This window comes from Emericellopsis atlantica (assembly GCF_019669845.1).
Source record: "Emericellopsis atlantica unplaced genomic scaffold F5Z01scaffold_33, whole genome shotgun sequence".
Classification (NCBI taxonomy): domain Eukaryota; kingdom Fungi; phylum Ascomycota; class Sordariomycetes; order Hypocreales; family Bionectriaceae; genus Emericellopsis; species Emericellopsis atlantica.
This window is the reverse complement of record NW_025764735.1, coordinates 17,023-33,008: the sequence shown is the minus strand read 5'-3', so window position 1 is coordinate 33,008 and position 15,986 is coordinate 17,023. Positions and strand designations below refer to the sequence as shown.

General features: G+C 55.9%; 8 protein-coding genes across 8 annotated transcripts; 4 read left to right on the top strand and 4 right to left on the bottom strand.

Annotated features, from left to right (window-relative positions):
* The first annotated feature begins 660 nt into the window (after nucleotides 1–660).
* F5Z01DRAFT_343727 (uncharacterized protein) lies at nucleotides 661–2,638 on the top strand. The gene has a single exon (XM_046259223.1). The coding sequence runs from the start codon at nucleotides 974–976 to the stop codon at nucleotides 2,573–2,575; it is 1,602 nt and encodes a 533-aa protein (XP_046114627.1). The 5' UTR covers nucleotides 661–973; the 3' UTR covers nucleotides 2,576–2,638.
* Nucleotides 2,639–2,760: 122 nt separating this feature from the next.
* F5Z01DRAFT_628793 (major facilitator superfamily domain-containing protein) lies at nucleotides 2,761–4,308 on the bottom strand (the record flags this gene model as incomplete). Its single annotated transcript, XM_046261624.1, has 1 exon — nucleotides 2,761–4,308. One exon carries the CDS (start codon nucleotides 4,306–4,308, stop codon nucleotides 2,761–2,763), a length of 1,548 nt encoding a protein of 515 aa, XP_046114626.1.
* F5Z01DRAFT_343827 (uncharacterized protein) lies at nucleotides 4,185–5,451 on the top strand. Its single transcript, XM_046259224.1, has one exon. The coding sequence runs from the start codon at nucleotides 4,371–4,373 to the stop codon at nucleotides 5,031–5,033; it is 663 nt and encodes a 220-aa protein (XP_046114625.1). The 5' UTR covers nucleotides 4,185–4,370; the 3' UTR covers nucleotides 5,034–5,451.
* A 417-nt stretch (nucleotides 5,452–5,868) lies between these two features.
* Nucleotides 5,869–7,687, bottom strand: F5Z01DRAFT_628897 (CobW/HypB/UreG, nucleotide-binding domain-containing protein; the record flags this gene model as incomplete). The annotated part of the gene is made up of 5 exons (XM_046261629.1): nucleotides 5,869–6,714; nucleotides 6,778–6,966; nucleotides 7,040–7,202; nucleotides 7,236–7,523; nucleotides 7,602–7,687. Coding segments are annotated over 5 exons (1,572 nt in total), but the record flags the coding sequence as incomplete, so codon positions are not given.
* A 179-nt stretch (nucleotides 7,688–7,866) lies between these two features.
* On the top strand, nucleotides 7,867–8,330 carry F5Z01DRAFT_343721 (uncharacterized protein). Its single transcript, XM_046259220.1, has one exon. The coding sequence runs from the start codon at nucleotides 7,942–7,944 to the stop codon at nucleotides 8,221–8,223; it is 282 nt and encodes a 93-aa protein (XP_046114623.1). The 5' UTR covers nucleotides 7,867–7,941; the 3' UTR covers nucleotides 8,224–8,330.
* A 1,223-nt stretch (nucleotides 8,331–9,553) lies between these two features.
* F5Z01DRAFT_639939 (uncharacterized protein) lies at nucleotides 9,554–10,427 on the bottom strand (the record flags this gene model as incomplete). The annotated part of the gene is made up of 3 exons (XM_046262482.1): nucleotides 9,554–9,930; nucleotides 10,017–10,073; nucleotides 10,202–10,427. The coding sequence occupies 3 exons, from the start codon at nucleotides 10,425–10,427 to the stop codon at nucleotides 9,554–9,556; spliced, it is 660 nt and encodes a 219-aa protein (XP_046114622.1).
* Nucleotides 10,428–11,985: 1,558 nt separating this feature from the next.
* On the top strand, nucleotides 11,986–13,855 carry F5Z01DRAFT_753379 (uncharacterized protein; the record flags this gene model as incomplete). The annotated part of the gene is made up of 3 exons (XM_046267091.1): nucleotides 11,986–12,585; nucleotides 12,677–13,649; nucleotides 13,731–13,855. 3 exons carry the CDS (start codon nucleotides 11,986–11,988, stop codon nucleotides 13,853–13,855), a joined length of 1,698 nt encoding a protein of 565 aa, XP_046114621.1.
* A 665-nt stretch (nucleotides 13,856–14,520) lies between these two features.
* F5Z01DRAFT_665100 (beta-lactamase/transpeptidase-like protein) lies at nucleotides 14,521–15,968 on the bottom strand. Its single transcript, XM_046264142.1, has one exon. It carries the CDS (start codon nucleotides 15,899–15,901, stop codon nucleotides 14,708–14,710), a length of 1,194 nt encoding a protein of 397 aa, XP_046114620.1. The 5' UTR covers nucleotides 15,902–15,968; the 3' UTR covers nucleotides 14,521–14,707.
* Nucleotides 15,969–15,986: the final 18 nt, after the last annotated feature.

Here is a 15,986-nt window from a genome sequence, read left to right as displayed (position 1 = left end):
CACCGCGCTCACGGAGTTTGTCCGTCTGAATAGGCGACGTGCCACAGGCCTCCGAGAGTCATGTGGGAACATTTCACTCTTTAATTGTTGCTTCCCTCTGACGAGCCAGAAGTCTACGTCTAGTCAGTCGGTCGGATGTGTCCGTCTGCTCTCAGTACCGCAACATTCGCGCGCAATCACGATTCACGACCCAGGTCTCAAGGCTTCACCAGCCCATGACCACTCAGCTATTGTTAGCTCTAGACTTCAGTCTAAATGCAAGAAGTACTCGATTCTCATATGCATGGCCAGCGAGCTTCTGCGTCTCATGTCACTTTCCACTCGACTCTGGGAAGCGGCTCTATAAAGGTCCTGGGTGTCGGAGGTCTAAATAGGCTCACAATTAGCCTCGAGAGCCAAGATTCCGCATGCATACAATACGGCATTTCATACACCCGCATGTTCTCGCCGGAAGTGTGTGTGTCCACGCCAAGCGCTCTCCGCATATCCCCCACATTCGAGTGAGACCCTCCTCCGCAACCCTACCTTCGACTGGAGAGGGTAATACGGCCCCTATTGCCCCGAGCGTGGTGGATGGCCATGGGATGAGAGTCACGAGTATTCTCTGCTGCTGGTGGCAGGCGAACAGACATGCGGCGTGCTTACCTGCGTCCTGTGGCGCGAGACAAACACCTCCCTGCTCACCTCACCGTTGATCGGTCGACCAGTGAGCGCCATGTCGTCCTCCACCAAGACGCAGACCCCTGCCAGATCTTCAACCACCTCACGCATGTTCTGCGGGGAAGCCATGTTCGATTCGTGGGAAAAGCCTCCCGGCAGCCCAGTCTCTCCGAAGTGGAAGTATAAAGGAGAGGGAGATATGCATATCTCGCCCTCAGACCCAGAGGCTCAGACACCTCATCACTCTGTTCTCCTTGGTGATCAGAGATAGTCGACAAGTTACAACAACAAAAGAAGCAAGTCCATCCCCGCCATGGCCATCATCGGGCACAAGGAGGAGTTCAGCGAGGACGCGGCGCGCCTCACGCAGATTGCGCAGGCCGACCCGATCCCCTGGTACAAGAAGCCCAACCTACGCTTCTGCTACCTGATCCTGGTGCCGTGCGGGCTGGGCGTCGAGTGGACGTCGGGCTTCGACTCGTCCATGATGAACAGCCTGCAGGGCGTGGAAGCGTGGGTCGAGTACTTTGACAACCCGACGTCGGCGCGCCTGGGCCTCCTCAACGCCATGTACTCGCTCGGAGCGCTCATGGCGATCCCCTTCATCCCCAGCATCTCCGCGCTGCTGGGCCGCCGCCGGACCATCATCTTCGGGTCGCTCATCATGGTGCTCGGGGCGGGTCTCCAGGCGGGCTCGCTCAACGCGGACATGTTCCTGGCGTCGCGGTGGACTCTGGGCTTTGGGATCCCGTTTGCCATTGTCAACGCGTCGTCGCTGCTGGGCGAGCTCGGGTACGAAAAGGAGCGGCACTTTTTGACGTCGCTCTTCAACGCGTCGTGGTTCGTGGGCGCCATCGCGGCGGCCGGCACGACGTACGGCACGTTCCAGATGACCTCGACCTGGTCCTGGCGCATCCCCTCGCTGCTGCAGCTCGTGCCCAGCGCGTTCCAGCTCGGCTTCATGTGGTGGTGCCCCGAGTCGCCGCGATGGCTGGTCAGCAAGGACCGCGGCGACGAGGCCCTGGCCATCCTCCAGCGTTTCCACGCCGAGGGTCCGGACGGGGACGAGTACGTGCGGACCGAGTTTGCCCAGATCCAGAGCACGCTTGCCACCGAGAGGGAGCTGGCCGCGCGCTTTGTGTGGATGGACGTCTTCCGCGACGCGCCCATGCGGCGACGCTTCCTGCTCGCCTGCGTCGTCGGCTTCTTCACGCAGTGGTCCGGCAACGGGCTACTGTCTATTTATATGAAGAAGATCCTCAACCTCGTCGGCATCACGGACCCGCTGACCGTCCAAAAGGTCATCCTGAGCAACACGTGCTGGGGCCTCATCAACGCCGTCCCCATCGCCCTTATCGCGCCACGCTTCCGCCGCCGCGTCATGTTCCTCACCTGCACCATTGGCACGGCCGCCGTCTACACCGTCTGGACGGTGGCCTCGGCTCGGTATGCCATGGACGAGACGGCGGCCGCGGCCGGCATCGCGGTTCTCGTCTTCATCTACCTCTACTCGCCCTTTTACAACCTCGGCTGGAACGCGCTGACATACACGTACATGGTCGAGATCTTCCCCTTTCAGCAGCGCGCCCAGGGCATCGCCGTCGAGCAGATGACGGTCCGCTTCGCCGTCTTCTTCAACACCTACGTCAACCCCATTGCGCTGGACGCCATTGGCTGGAAGTACTACATTGTCTACTGCGTCTGGATCCTCGTCGAGATTGCTACTGTATATCTGCTCTTCCCCGAGACAAAGGGCCGCAGCCTCGAGGAGCTGAGCTTTATGTTCGAGGACAAGGCCGTCCGCGACAGGGTCGACCACCAGGTGGGTAAAGTGCTGGGCAGCGAGCTGGCGGAGGTGGGAGAGCCACGGGGGAACACGGCCACGAGGAGGGCAGACTCGGCGGAGGTATCATGAAGGCAGGGGAATGAAGTAGGGAAATGGTTGCAAAAAGGGCTCATGGGAGCATATAGTCGAGCTATACCAAGTCGTGACAAGCAAGGACGGCATCACATTCATGATATAAATTGTGCAGGTCTATTCTGTGCCTCGCACATTTTCCTTGCAATCTATCTTGCACTCTACCAGGTTCATATGCCCCCCTACACCAGATAGCGGAACTCGCGCATATGCTGCCTCTTGGCCGCGACGGCACCGGCGTCCATCTCGATCTGGGCGGTCTGGACGGCGACGTCGTGCTTCGTCTCCCAGGGGTCAATCTCGCCGGCGGCAATCTTCTTGTTGAGGTCGACGAGGACGAGCTTAAAGGCGTAGCAGCCGGCAATGGTGACGCCAAACATGGCGAGAACAATACCGTAGCTCTTGCGGTAGCCATTCTCCTCCATCTTCCAGACGTAGGAGCCGGCGACGTTGCCGAGCTGAGAGAAGGCGTTGATCATGGCGATGGCGACAGCGCGCTTGGCGGGCGGGCGCGGGAAGGAGGACGAGATCCACGAGTAGAAGACGATGAAGCCGGCATAGGAGCCAGCCTGGAGGAAGAGGGCGACGTAGCGGGCGGCGACGTTGAGGGTGGACATGGAGATGACGAAGCCGACGATGCCCATGAGGATGGGGCCGACGACGTGCCAGAACTTCTCCTGGGTGCGGTCGGCGTGCCAGGCCCAGACGAGGGAGAAGAGGCAGGAGAAGAGCCAGGGGGGCGAGCTCATGAGGAGGGTGGGCACGTAGCCGAAGCCGAGCGTCTCGGTGAGGGAGGGGAAGAAGGCGTTGAAGGACAGGCCGATGACGTACGACGTAAAGGTCAGCATCATGAGGTAGATTTTCTTGTCGACGAGGGCCATGCGCAGGCCACCGAGGGCGCCCTGGTCGGCCGAGTCGGTGTCAGCCTCGCCTACATCCTCGGCCATGCGCAGCTGCGCGACGTGGCGCTCCTCTTCGGTGAAGCCGCGGGCGTTGTGGGGGAGGTCAGGCAAAATAAAGGCGGCGGAGATGGCAATGGCCATGGTGGCGCCACCCTCGATCCAAAAGAGCCAGCGCCAGGCGCGGTGGCCGAGGGTGCCGTCCATGTTGGAGAGGATGCCGGCGCCGACGAGGGCGGAGAAGGCGTTGGAGATGAGGTTGCCGCAGAAGAGGAGGGCGTTGCGGGTGGTCAGCTCGCGGCGGGTGTACCACTTGGAGAGGATGAGCAGGGCACCCGGCAAGAAGGCGGCCTCGACGAAGCCGAGGAAGAAGCGGGTGGCGACCATGCCGCCAAAGTTGTGGACGACGCCCGACAGGGTCGAGACGAGGCCCCAGAGCAGCATGGCGCAGGAGATGTACAGGCTGGGGCGCTCGATGCGGTTGATGAACATGTTGGACGGCACCTGCATGAGGATGTAGCCGACGTAGAGGATGCTCAGGCACGTGGCGTACTGGTTGTAGTCGAGGTTGAGGTCCTCCTGGAGGCCCTTGAGGCGCGCGGCCGCAATGTTGTTGCGGTCGAGGTAGTTCATGATGTAGATGAGGACAAACAGCGAGCACCGCGCGTCGAGCTTGCGCTTCAGGCTCTTCTCGACGGCCACGCGGCGCGCCGGGTCCATGGAGAAGGACGCCTGCTTCTGCTGGGCCACGTCGTCGTCGTGCTGGAGCTGGGCGGGGTCCTTGTCCAGCGAGCCATCGCGCTGGCCCGCGGTGGTGATGTTGTCGGCCATTCTGTCTGCTTGCTGGGCAGCTGGGGGCAAGTGGATGGGTGAAAGGGTTGAACTTGGACCTGATGGTGAAGACTCGGAACTTTAGAAGGAGGACAAACTGGCCATGCTATATACCTGGATGCCTCCCCGCTACTCCATCTTCATCCCCAGCTCTTCGTGACTTCGTCCCTCCCCCTCGTCACGGCGTGGGGGTTCAAGCACTAGACACGGCTAGGCGAGGCCTAGGACATGGAGAGGAGGGGATTCCCACTCGAGACTGGAGAAGAGAGGTGCGATCGCGTCTCCATGATTGGCGGGTCAGGAGTCTCCACGAACCGGCGGGCGAGCTAGACAAGGTGAGAATGCGGAGAACAGGTCGGTTGTTGGGGTCGGCGATATCCTCTGATGCAAAATTTCAACATCTGGTCGTTCGTCTTTGTCTGTGCTCTCTGTCTGCTGTCCAGGTTGGGAAGGATGCCGACAGCCGTGCTGACACAGACGGTCACTGCTCAATTGGTCGTGAAATAGATGATGAGGCACACGGTAGGCGAGCCAAGCAGTCAAAGAGGTGTCTGGATGACTGCGCCAAGGACAAGAGCCGACGGGGACTGGAGAGTCAGTCTGCGGCACTTGAGAGCCATTTTGCGACCAGAGTCCTCCAGTCTAGTGAGCTGCCAAGCGGGCTAGTACCTCACGGTTGCGTATACGCGACTCGCGAGCCAGGCAACCGTCAAAGCAGCTCGTGATGGACGGCATCAATTGGCTGGGCGGCGGACTCTCCGCTGCCATGTCATGCCACCTCCCGAGCGGCCCCCACGCTCAAGCCGCGAGCCTCAAGGAGGAGACCCACAGGACGCGGAGATACTTGGAGTCGGTCGGTCGGTCGAGCTGTGAATATGAGTGTCATGGGGAAGATGATGCTGCTTCTGTCTTCCTCGTGGTTTTGGACGCGGCTGAAGCAGACCGTCAGGCTGTCAAGGCCACTAAGCATCCGGATGGTTGCCCTTGAGACCAGAAAAGAAAAAAAGTAGAAAAGGGCCAGAATGAAGCCAAGGGGACGTGGATGGGCCTCCCCTCGGATCCGACCCCAGCCAGAAGAATCTTATTCTTCCCCCAAACAAAACCCCAACCTTGACCTCCTTGTGGCTGCTCCTCCACTTTGGCGCGTGCTTCATTTGACACGCATTACATAACCCGCCGGATTATGGCCGAGCGTGCCAGCCATCATGGCCAGACAGACCTGGCTGATGAAAATATTCTCTCGAGTCTTCCATTGCAAGTCTGGCGGAAGCACCCGGATAGCCCGTCAGTGCATACCGCAGCTGCAAGCACAGGAAGCCTGGAAACATGAAGCCAGGATGACTCGCTCATAGAACTCGGGGTACTGCAACCCCACGGTCATCAACCCCCTGCGACCAACCACCCCTCGGGTCCGAAGAGCCGCATGAGCACATGCCATGACCAAGGTGTCATGGATGATATCTATTCACTCCCGATTGATCAAAAGGCCATGATGGCATACCGAAAGACGCCTGTGTTGCTTCTCTGCTTGTTTCTGTGACATTGAGCCGTGGCTGCGCATCAGCCCTCCTGATTCGAACTGCGTGTAGCTGACTTGGCATGGTGCGCGTGAGGGTGACGGTGGCCAGAGTGGTCGTGACCAGCATGATCATGGCCATGATCATGCTCATGCTCGTCATCATCAAACCCAGGCCAGTCAGGGAATCCGTCTTCGAAAATATCAAGCAAAGCATTCTCCTTGGCCTCCTCATCCAGAGAAGAATCCCTCATAATCCCTTTCCAGGTCTCATACTCCTCGACCGTCAGGAGACAGACATCCAGGAGCGCCCTGATCCCATCATGGTTCAGCTTTTCACCGATAAACACAATCTCCTGACGACCATCGCCCAATTCTCCCCCTTTCTCAATATCCCATTGTACTAATCTGTCCACCTGCCGATCGCCCGTGAGATACTGCTCTGGGTCCAGCGTACAGAACCATGGTCGCCCGCAGGCCAGTGTGAGCATCGATCCGGCAGAGGACCATTCGCCCGCCTGGTTTGGCCGCGTGGCGAGGAGAAACTCGCCTTTGGAGCAATAGAGGGACCCTAGAATGGGGTGGTTGCGCTTAGTGTCCAGGATGGCTTGGTGTGGTGGTGTCTCGAAATCTTTGGTCCAGTCTGGCTTCTTCAAGACAACATTTTCCTCTGAAGACTGCTCATTTTCGTGCACATCCATGCCTTGGTTCTGTGACTCTTTGTCTTGCTCCTGCTCGTCATCAGGGTATTCCATCCGCAGGATGAACTTGTCATAGAGAAGCGTGAAAAGGCGCTTGGGGTGGAAAGGCCGATACTTTGTATAGACCAGGCTCTGTACTTGGTACCCCTTGGACTTGGAATTCGTCGTGGCAACGTTCCCGCCCTCGACCTAATGAGAAGCTTTGATCAGATTGGGAGCAGAGTAGAGTGTGCATGGAAATGGAGAACTGACTTCTTCCACAGTCATAGCTTTCAGATCCTGCAGCCATCCATAGCCAGTCATCGCTACCTCGGGGTCGAACAGAGAGGTGTTCAGAATCTCATGCAAGTCGACTTTCCCGAAAGATGATTCCAAGATTTTCGCTCGGTGGTTGAGCTGTTTGATAAGTTTTGTAGTGCGGGACTTTGTCTCCTCGTCGACCTGCAAAACGCGGACATTCCATCAGCACGTACGTGGCAGCGTGTGTACCAAGAGAAGGCATCGCGCAGCTTACCGTATCGATCTTGTTCAGCAGAATCACGTCTGCAAACTCGATTTGATCAATCATCAATTCAGACACAGTACGCTCATCATTGGGCTCGACATTGGCCTGTCGTTGCGAGACAAGCTCATCCGTGTGGAATTCTCGGGTGATGTTGAGCGTCAGCCACTCGCTTCTGACCACAAACGGAGTTGGAAAGGGTATCTACATGTCTTGTAGAGTCTCCAGCGTTATTTCGTCGATTCCCTCACCCGATCCCGCTAGCTGCTCAATGTTGCGCGAGTCGAAAGAGGCGGCGACTTCCTCCGGCTCCGTGATGCCGCTGCTTTCGATGACAATGTAGTCGAAATTTTGGAGCTTCCATAGGTCGAAGATCTCATCAAGCAAATCTCCACGAAGAGTGCAGCAAATAAACCCATTCTGCAGGGCAGTGACCTTTTCTTGGGTCTTGTTAAGACGATATGTTTGTGTGATGGTGGCAGCGTCGATATTGACCCTAGATACGGGAGATGGAGTCAGACAGTCTGCTAGACTAAAATCGGGGCGCAGTATGCGAGAGACTGGAATGCCTCACCCTGGCATGTCATTGACTATCACAGCGATGCGAAGCCCATGGTCACTCTTGAGGATATGCTGCAGCAGCGTGGTCTCGCCTGCACCCTGCAGGTCCCTTGATTAGCAACGAATATTGTTCTCTCTGCATAGCATTGCTATCCTATGAGGTAGGTAGATAGCTTTTTAGTGCGGAGCCAGCAGCACCTTGAGGGATAGCCTTTCAGGATCTCGCTGCTTTTCCTCAGAAAGCAGCGCAGCACGCCCTTGATGAATGTGTGGTACAACTACACAACAACATCAGAGAGCCGCTTATTGATCACTCTCAACCATCAGTAGTGCCATTGACGAAGAAGTTTATCATGGCACTCATCTTCTCTCTCACAACACCGCTCGGCATGGCGATCGGGATTGGAGTTCTGCAGAGTTTCAACGGCAACGACCCCACGACGATTATTGTAATTGGAAGTTTTGATGCTGTGTCGGCTGGTATTCTTATCTGGATTGGTGTGGCGGAGATGTTGGCTTCGGATTGGATTTATGATGGACCCATGGGTAACGCGGGTCTACTCCAGACGTGCGTTGCGTTGTTCGGCTTGGTTGCTGGTATGGCTCTCATGAGCTTCCTAGGAAGATGGGCCTAGTATGTTAGATGCATGTCGCGGAATTGATGGTCACAGGCATCGGATGGTTAGGAGAGTCGTGTGGCGCGAGTGAGACGCGGCTGTGACGCGGACAGGCCCTGGCTAGATCACTATAGCCGGCATGTCACGTTCGAAGAATCTCAGTCACAGAAGTGAACGACATACGGAGCATAGACGACGCAATGGCCTAGGCAGGCTGTATACCCCAGCTACCTAACTCCCCAGCCCAGTGCTACCCACACTATGACTCTTTAATCGACGAGGTAATATCTCGCAGTGGGGATTTGAGTCGTCCGTGCAGGGCGGGCGCCGAGACGAATCATAGGACGCGGCAAGGACGCGAAACGGAGACGGTCCGGGAGGTATCGTGTGGGTCCCGGCTCCCGGGGGCCGTGAACGGTGGGGCCGGGGCCGGAAGATGAGGCGCGTGGCCCGAAAGGGCGGGCGAAAAGGGACGATAATCACGTGACATAGAGAAGAGATAGGTAGGTCTCCTTTCAGCGGTTTGACTCTGGGAGAGCGGACGGAGTCCCGTATTTTCCACTGGGTATGGACGTATGTGACAGACGAAGCCATCAACAGCCTTTGTAACCATGCGCACGACCCGTGACCAAAAGATACAGTCATGGAGAGCAATTAAGTTATCGGCTCCAGTGCCCTACGCTGATTCAGCTTCAAGCTTCGCGCGCTTTCAAATCTGCAGCATACGCGTCTGGCAGGAATGGAGGTGCGTGCAGGTCCTCGTGCCTCACCTGACTGGTACAGGGTAACTATTGATAAGCTATGACATCCGGCTGTGACACTCCGGTCCTTAGGACCTCTAACCTCCTCGCTAAGAAGCTCAAGACAAAGGACGAGGAGGAGACTATAGCTTAGTAATATTTATGCTGCGTCTAAACGGCTGCGTACAGATAGCAGCGTGTGAATAACTGCTCAACAAGCTGCGTATGGCGAGTTGCGTACGATGAGTTATATACGAGTGGTTTACTGCAAATCCTACGCAGCATGTGGTACGCAGCATACCTAATGTCGCGACAACAAAGCAACCTCTGCTTCTCCAGAGACATATTGAGCTCGCAAGCGGCTACTCCACCTACAACAGACACCAACTCTGCCTAGGCTAGAAGCAAGTCTTGACATCGTGTATTCAGACTAAACAAAGTTATGCTAGAAGGTTGAAGGGGTTGAGAACCCCCCCAGACTCGCTGGGGAAAACTTCTCTTAAGTTTGAAAGATAACAATCGTCCTGCCGCTGCCATCCCTGGCATGGCCCCCCCGAGTATAGTCGCAAAGACACTCGGTCGCCGTAGTCGGAGCCCAAGACCGGACTTTACTCGACGGCCTTCATGCCTCGCGCTGGCTGCAGCCTGTAGCCCTGCACGATGGCGTCGAACTCCTCCTGGCCGTGCTCCGCGATGTAGGCCTCCTGCTCCTGCCTAGCGCTCTTCTCGAGCTCGGCGATCTTGGCGGCATTGTCGCTCCTCTTCTGGGCGGGGCTCTGCGGCAGGTCCCTGCGGAACAGCTTGTAGTGGTCGTCGCAGTAGGAGCGGAAGTCGCACAGGTTACAGGAGCCGCAACCCCAGTTGTCGTTGAGGCAGCTCTCGTACTCGCTGCAGTTGAGGATGCAGCCGCCACTGGCGCTCCACGCGCAGCAGTAGGAGTTGTAGTCGGTGTTGATGAGATCGAGCTGCTTGTCATAGCTGTGGTCTAGATTGCGAATGCACGTTAGCGGGCAGGGAGGGGGTAGGCGGAAGAGCACAGGGAAGCTCCTTTCACAAGAGACGCCCACTTACATCTGTTCCAGATATGGCCCTTCTTGGAGTTGTTAGTGATGCAAGCCTTGTAGATGTCTGTCGCAGAAGGAATCATGAGTCAGTCTTCGTCTCTTTGTGTAAGCAGCGAGAATCTCTCTAAGCACAATACGGCATATCTTATTCCCAGATGCCGTGCAGAGAGGACGAGGGCGTGACAGTCTCACCATCTTCGTTGCACATGTAGTCCTCGTTATCAATAGCGAAGGGTGCGTCGCAAGTCTCCATCGTCCAGACCTCGGTCTCGCCCTCACCCTCGGGCTTGTCCCAGAGCTGCAGAATGCATGCGGAGGGCGCGAGAGGCTTGTTGTGGATGTACGCGTGAAGAGAAAGACAAGCCTGGGCCTTGCCGGCGAGACCGACGGCCGCCACGAGTGCTGGAAAGAAGCGCATTTTCGCTGCGAGGTTCGATCTTAGGACTTGAGAGTGCGAGTTGAAGGGACTTGGAAGGAGGTTGAGGAGGTGACTGTGTGATGGCAGAGAATGGTGGTTTCTGGTCTAGCTGATGGTGGCGGCGGCTTGTCTTTTATGCTCGTCTGTACGCCGCAACTCTGGTCGACTTCATTGACTCTGGTTCACCGACCTCTCTACAGTACGTACGCCAAGATGCTGGGATTCTGTGGTTAAGCTGGTTGTGAAACCACCGAGTCTCCATTCTTGATCTTTGATTGCTTTGAGCAAAGGACAGCCGTCAGTTATCACTATAGTGTTGACCTGCACTCGCCTCCATCCGGGGTCCGACCTATGCAACTGCTCGGTTGAACGTCATAAAGCTCTTTTGCCCAGACTCTACCCTACATACACCTGGAGAATATAGGTGTAATTAGCTTGGATAAATACAGAAGGTCTTGCGTCCACGCATTTTGATTTGTCTAGATAGCTGTGGCACACTCTTGGCTACGAATCCTTTTGAATCCTTCGGCAAGCCTAGCCAGAACGGTCCTGTAGGTAGATGCAGATGACGCGCGCTACCAAATAACGGTGACATGCCAAGCACTGCATAGCTAGCACCCTCGTGTAGGTAGAAAGACGAAAATAGGCATAAGAGGCGATGAAGCCCCCTGAGCAGCAGGGGCCGACAGCGCATCGACGATTCAAGTTAACGAAACGTTGCAGCAACGGTTTGCCACGAGTAGTTTGCTCAGGTTGCATACAGAGCATACGGACTAGGGTAAGCATAAGTATCAAGCTTATAGATACTAGCTTAGCTGTCAGCACACTGCACTTGGGTAGCTGTTGCTATTGCATGGAGTGAAACCAGCAACCAAGGTTATACTAGTAATTCGATAGGGCTATATCGTAGAGCAAAAATACAGCAAAAACATACAACAGCCGGTATTCGCTGGTCGTCACCGACCCAACTACTAATCAGCCTTTCAGCGGTACTCTTTGCTATGGGGACGATAGCTTGTAAAGTAGAACATAATGCCTCCGACTATGCCTTGTCAGCTCTCCCCCAGCCACATTGCGTGCAGTCTGACCACCTATGCGCCAGGAGGGCGAGTAACCATGCCTAAAGATTGAGGGTGGAGTCTGGACCGTGCGGTGATTAGTCGCTTTTGACATGGCTATGTGCAGGGCATCTGTAGTTGTTTCGGGGACTAGGCTCACCGTGTCCGCGACTCCGTGTGGCGGAGGCCCCTATCCATGTCCCTGTCGCTGTTGGAGAGGTGGTTTTCAGGGCGCCACCATGAGGCCGCTCATTGGCTCATGGCCAAGCTCTTGAGCCTGCATCGAGGGATGGAGGCGGAAGTTGGTGCATCTGCAACTGCCTCTCTCCTGCAACAGCCCGTGGCCAGGCGCTGCTGCAGGCTGCCAAAATGGAGGAGAGTGAGCGCCAGGACCAGAACATGAAACCAGGAACACAGATAAAGACTCGTCGTGTCTTGTCAGGCTCAAGATGTGATCTTCATCTTCCCATCACCACCACCGTCCTGCGCACGCCCCCGACATGGATGTTCTGCAAGTGACTGACCAGTCCGAGCCTACGACCAACCAGCGCCTCTCAATCATCTATGCGCCTGTCCCGTCCGAGCCTACAACCGACCAGCTCCTCCAGTCAACCATCTATGCGCCATGGCAATATATGCAGATAATGCTTCACGACGAAGCAGACAGCTCTGGCGAGGCCTTTATCAAGTTTTTGTTCATCTCGTGTGGGGGCCCAACGTGTTACCTCAACTGCACCGATGCCAGTACTATATTCGGGGACTGGCGGGCAACATGGAATTGCCTGACCCTCGCGACGGTCTCGCAGACGAGGCGGAACGTGTCAGACAGTGCCGACAAAGAGTTAATGGCTAGCATCGACGAGGAAATATACGACCTGTACGGCGTCAATATGACAAGCTTTGATGGCACGTCCGTCCTAGAAGACCTGTACGACTGCGCCCAGGCTAGTTGCCGGAATGAGGGTGATAGCTGCGACCTTGCCTTCCCTAGTATCCAGGAAGCCCTAGAAGACTCATTCTTTTCGTGGCCTCTGTATATGGGAAATTACTTTTGCCTTGGCGCCAGGGCCGAGGCGAACCCTGATATTGCAGGGCCAGGGGTGAGTGAGTGATAAGAGACTCGAGGTCTCGCCTCAGCGTGAGCAGGCTGAATGGACACATGCGCTGACTGAGGCCTTGGGGATCCCCTAGATCTACGTGGCCCTCATGTCACAAAACGCCATAGCTTTCTATGCCTGCCTCGTCAGCCTCTGCATCTGTTCCAGGGCCATCATCGCGCGTCTCACCAGCTCATATCCTCGGTTAGACAAGTCCTTGCTACGCCTCGAAAAGACTAACTTTTCGCACGCCACGTTCTCCTTTGCCGCCGACTTTAGCGAGGCCCAGAGCTTCTTCGTTATCACTATCGCTATCGCCATCATCTACGGCGACAATCAGGACGCCAGTTTCAACGGGGCACACAACTGGCTCTCGGTTAACCTAAACCGGCATAATGCCTTCTCCCTGTCGTGGTATACCCCTATCCCGATCACTATCACCCAGGTGGTCCTCGGTCTGACAGCCATGGACTCCATCTACAGCCTCGTTCTCTCCACCACGGCCATGGTCCTCGCCGTCGTGGCCAGCGTACTTACGCAAAGTCAGCCCGATGTGTCGCGGGTCCGCGATATGTTGACTAAAGATAAGACTATTGTCCGCTTCCCCGAGTGCGGCAACAATCCGTCGCTGAGGGCGTTTTGCGGCACGAATGGAAACGATGGACCCTCCATCGGCGAGATTGACCCTCCCGGACTCCCTCTTGTGTGGCCGTGGCTTGTACTGCTGGGCTTCCTGTGGTACTTCAAGTTGCGCCATCGTCTCCGTTCGATGGCACGGCTGCAGCTTCAACACTTACAGCAGAGAGCACAGGGGAGCACTGCTAAGACGAGGACACTCCTTTTCTTGGGTAGGATGGTATGGCTCTTTGAAGCCTTCTTGATACGATTTGCACTGCCTGTGACCCTGTTGATCCTTTTATTCATGACGATAACTGTTCTCGCGTCTATTCAAAGGGATATTAAAGATTCGTCTTCATCGGGGTCTAACCTATCGTGGACTCTCGGGCAGGTCGTTGCCTTGCTCGTATGGGTGCCCGTCCTTTCAAAGTACTTCTACACCTTGATATGTGAGTGTCCGCTGTCTTTCAGGCTCTTACCTTCACTTGTGTCTAATCCCAAGCATGCTAATGATCTTTGGTAATTTCTAGTCGGCGTGGAGAATGGTTTCCAGATCAGGCTCTCCAAGTCGTACACCGTTCGTAAAGATGTGGAGAGATATGTAGCGGTCGATACCACGAGGGACCCTTCTAGTGGAGGCTTGGAACTCTCCTGATGCTGTTAGCTGTTCTCTATCGACAGCGCCTCAGGAGCCTATATTAGCTACCGCATGCTTGCCTATCACGCATCGAGAACACTTAACGTATTATAGGCCAGCCTAGTCTCCGAATCAAAGCCTTACACCTGTTTCAATAAATCCCATGCCTTAAAATCACCAGCGCATCGACAAAATACCGTGGAGCTACCCCTATCGTTATGCAATAATAGAGTCGAGACTCGCATGTCTATACAGCCATGTCATTACTCTTAAGCGTCCCCTTAGTAGCTTACTTATAGGAGAGCGGATAGGATCCCGTATTCTCTACTAGGTACAGTTATATGTGATAGTCGAGGCTATCATTAGTCACTATAACTATATACATGGCTCACGGCTAAAAGATAGATGACTCTGGACATTCTGGGCATTTCCTATCCCGGAGTTGAACCGACATCAATGGCATCGCTGCCTCGTAGTTCAAGTTATAGGCTTTCTCCGATCCTATCTCCACTTTCGGGGCTCCGAGTCCGAGTCCGGGGCGCTTTGACCCCCGCCGATACCGCTCCCCGCCTCTGCACCGTTTTTGGGTGGAGACGCGCGCCCGCTGTCGAGGATGCCGACTGTTTTTAATTTTATGCTCCGTCTTCTCGTTACGGACTACTCGGGCAACATCTCTGCGGCAGATGGGAAGATGGCCAGAGAGATTGTGTCAAAACTCCAGTCCCTTTAGGGGAAGCTGTAAAATGGATTCCCTCTGACCTCACAGCCCAGCATGTGTGTTGGCAAACGTAAAGCCCACTTGATGTGATTTGTCACTGAAGTAGATGCAACCTGTACCGCCCACTTAGACCTGAGATGGTTGAAGATGGTCTAGGCAGCTAGAGGGACTCTAAGTATCTCATACGCCGTCTTAACCGTCTTAATAAACGCTGCCGGGGAAGGATGCTCTGCACTCAGCATTCTGTTCATGGCATATGCGATGGTAAGTTTCCTGTCCCGGTCCATCACCACAATCGAACCGCCCCATCCGCTACCCCAGCCAACACTGCCCTCTGGCAGCTTGCCTTCGACAATTCCCGATCCAGGCCCGGTGAGGTATATCTCCAGTCCGCGCCTCCCGGGACGCCCTGTGACCACATCCACCCCGCTCGCATGCTCCGTGAGTGCCAGCTCCACGGTCTCCGTCGACAGCAGGCGATGACCATCTTCTGCACATGTGCCGCCAAGCGAGAAGCAGGAGAGGATCTTGACCAAGGCCCTCGCGTTCGTGTGGCCGTTGACCGAGCCCAAAACGCTAGACCTCCAGAGCGCACTATTGGCGTCCTCAGCGCGGAGTAGGGGGTTACACAACGTGCGCATGGTGATCGAGTCTGGCTCACATCCCATCTGCTCAAGTGCCTCCTGGATGGAAGGTCCCGGTGGAGGCACGACGGGGGCCACTCGGTTCCCGTCCTCCTTTCGACATCCAAGCTGAAAGTCCGTCCCGGTGCCTAGTGGCCGGCAAATCTCCTTTGTCACAAACTCGTCAATGGACATGCCCGTCTTCCTTCGCACCAGCTCACCGACGAGGAACCCTTGCGACACGCCATGGTATCCCATCGCGGCCCCGGGCGCCCATAGCGTTGCCTGACGCGCCAGCTTGTCCGTCGCCCCTTTGGCGTCGCACAAGTCCTCCAGCGTCATATCGTCCTGCCACGCACTGAGGCCCGCTGTGTGGGCTAGCACTTGGCCAACCGTAATGTCCGACTTTTCGTTGGCCGCAAACTCAGGCCAATGATGGGCCACCTTGTCGTCGGGACCGAGCAGGCCACGTGAAATCAGCATAAGAGCCGCCAGGTTGGTGACGAGTTTCGTTGTCGAGAAGACGTTGACAATGGTGTCCTTTTCCCAGGGCTTCTCGGTCGATGGGTCGGCGCAGCCCCCCCATATGTCCACTACGTTTTCGTCGCCATTAATGTTCACGCACAGACTGGCCCCTATATCTTGCCCGGACGCGATGAACTGTTGCATCAAGTCGCGAAGCTTGGAGAACCGGGGGTCACAGTGACCAAAGATCTGAGTCATTGTGGTAGATAGTACAGGAATGGAGATTAGCTACCTCGTGCATGTATGGAAGAGACCAGCCGAGGTTGTTTGTATTCCGAATTTA

Coding starts and splice junctions, on each gene's coding strand:
- F5Z01DRAFT_343727 (XM_046259223.1), top strand. CDS start 974: ATGGCCATCATCGGGCACAAGGAGGAGTTCAGCGAGGACGCGGCGCGC.
- F5Z01DRAFT_343827 (XM_046259224.1), top strand. CDS start 4,371: ATGGTGAAGACTCGGAACTTTAGAAGGAGGACAAACTGGCCATGCTAT.
- F5Z01DRAFT_343721 (XM_046259220.1), top strand. CDS start 7,942: ATGGCACTCATCTTCTCTCTCACAACACCGCTCGGCATGGCGATCGGG.
- F5Z01DRAFT_665100 (XM_046264142.1), bottom strand. CDS start 15,901: ATGACTCAGATCTTTGGTCACTGTGACCCCCGGTTCTCCAAGCTTCGC.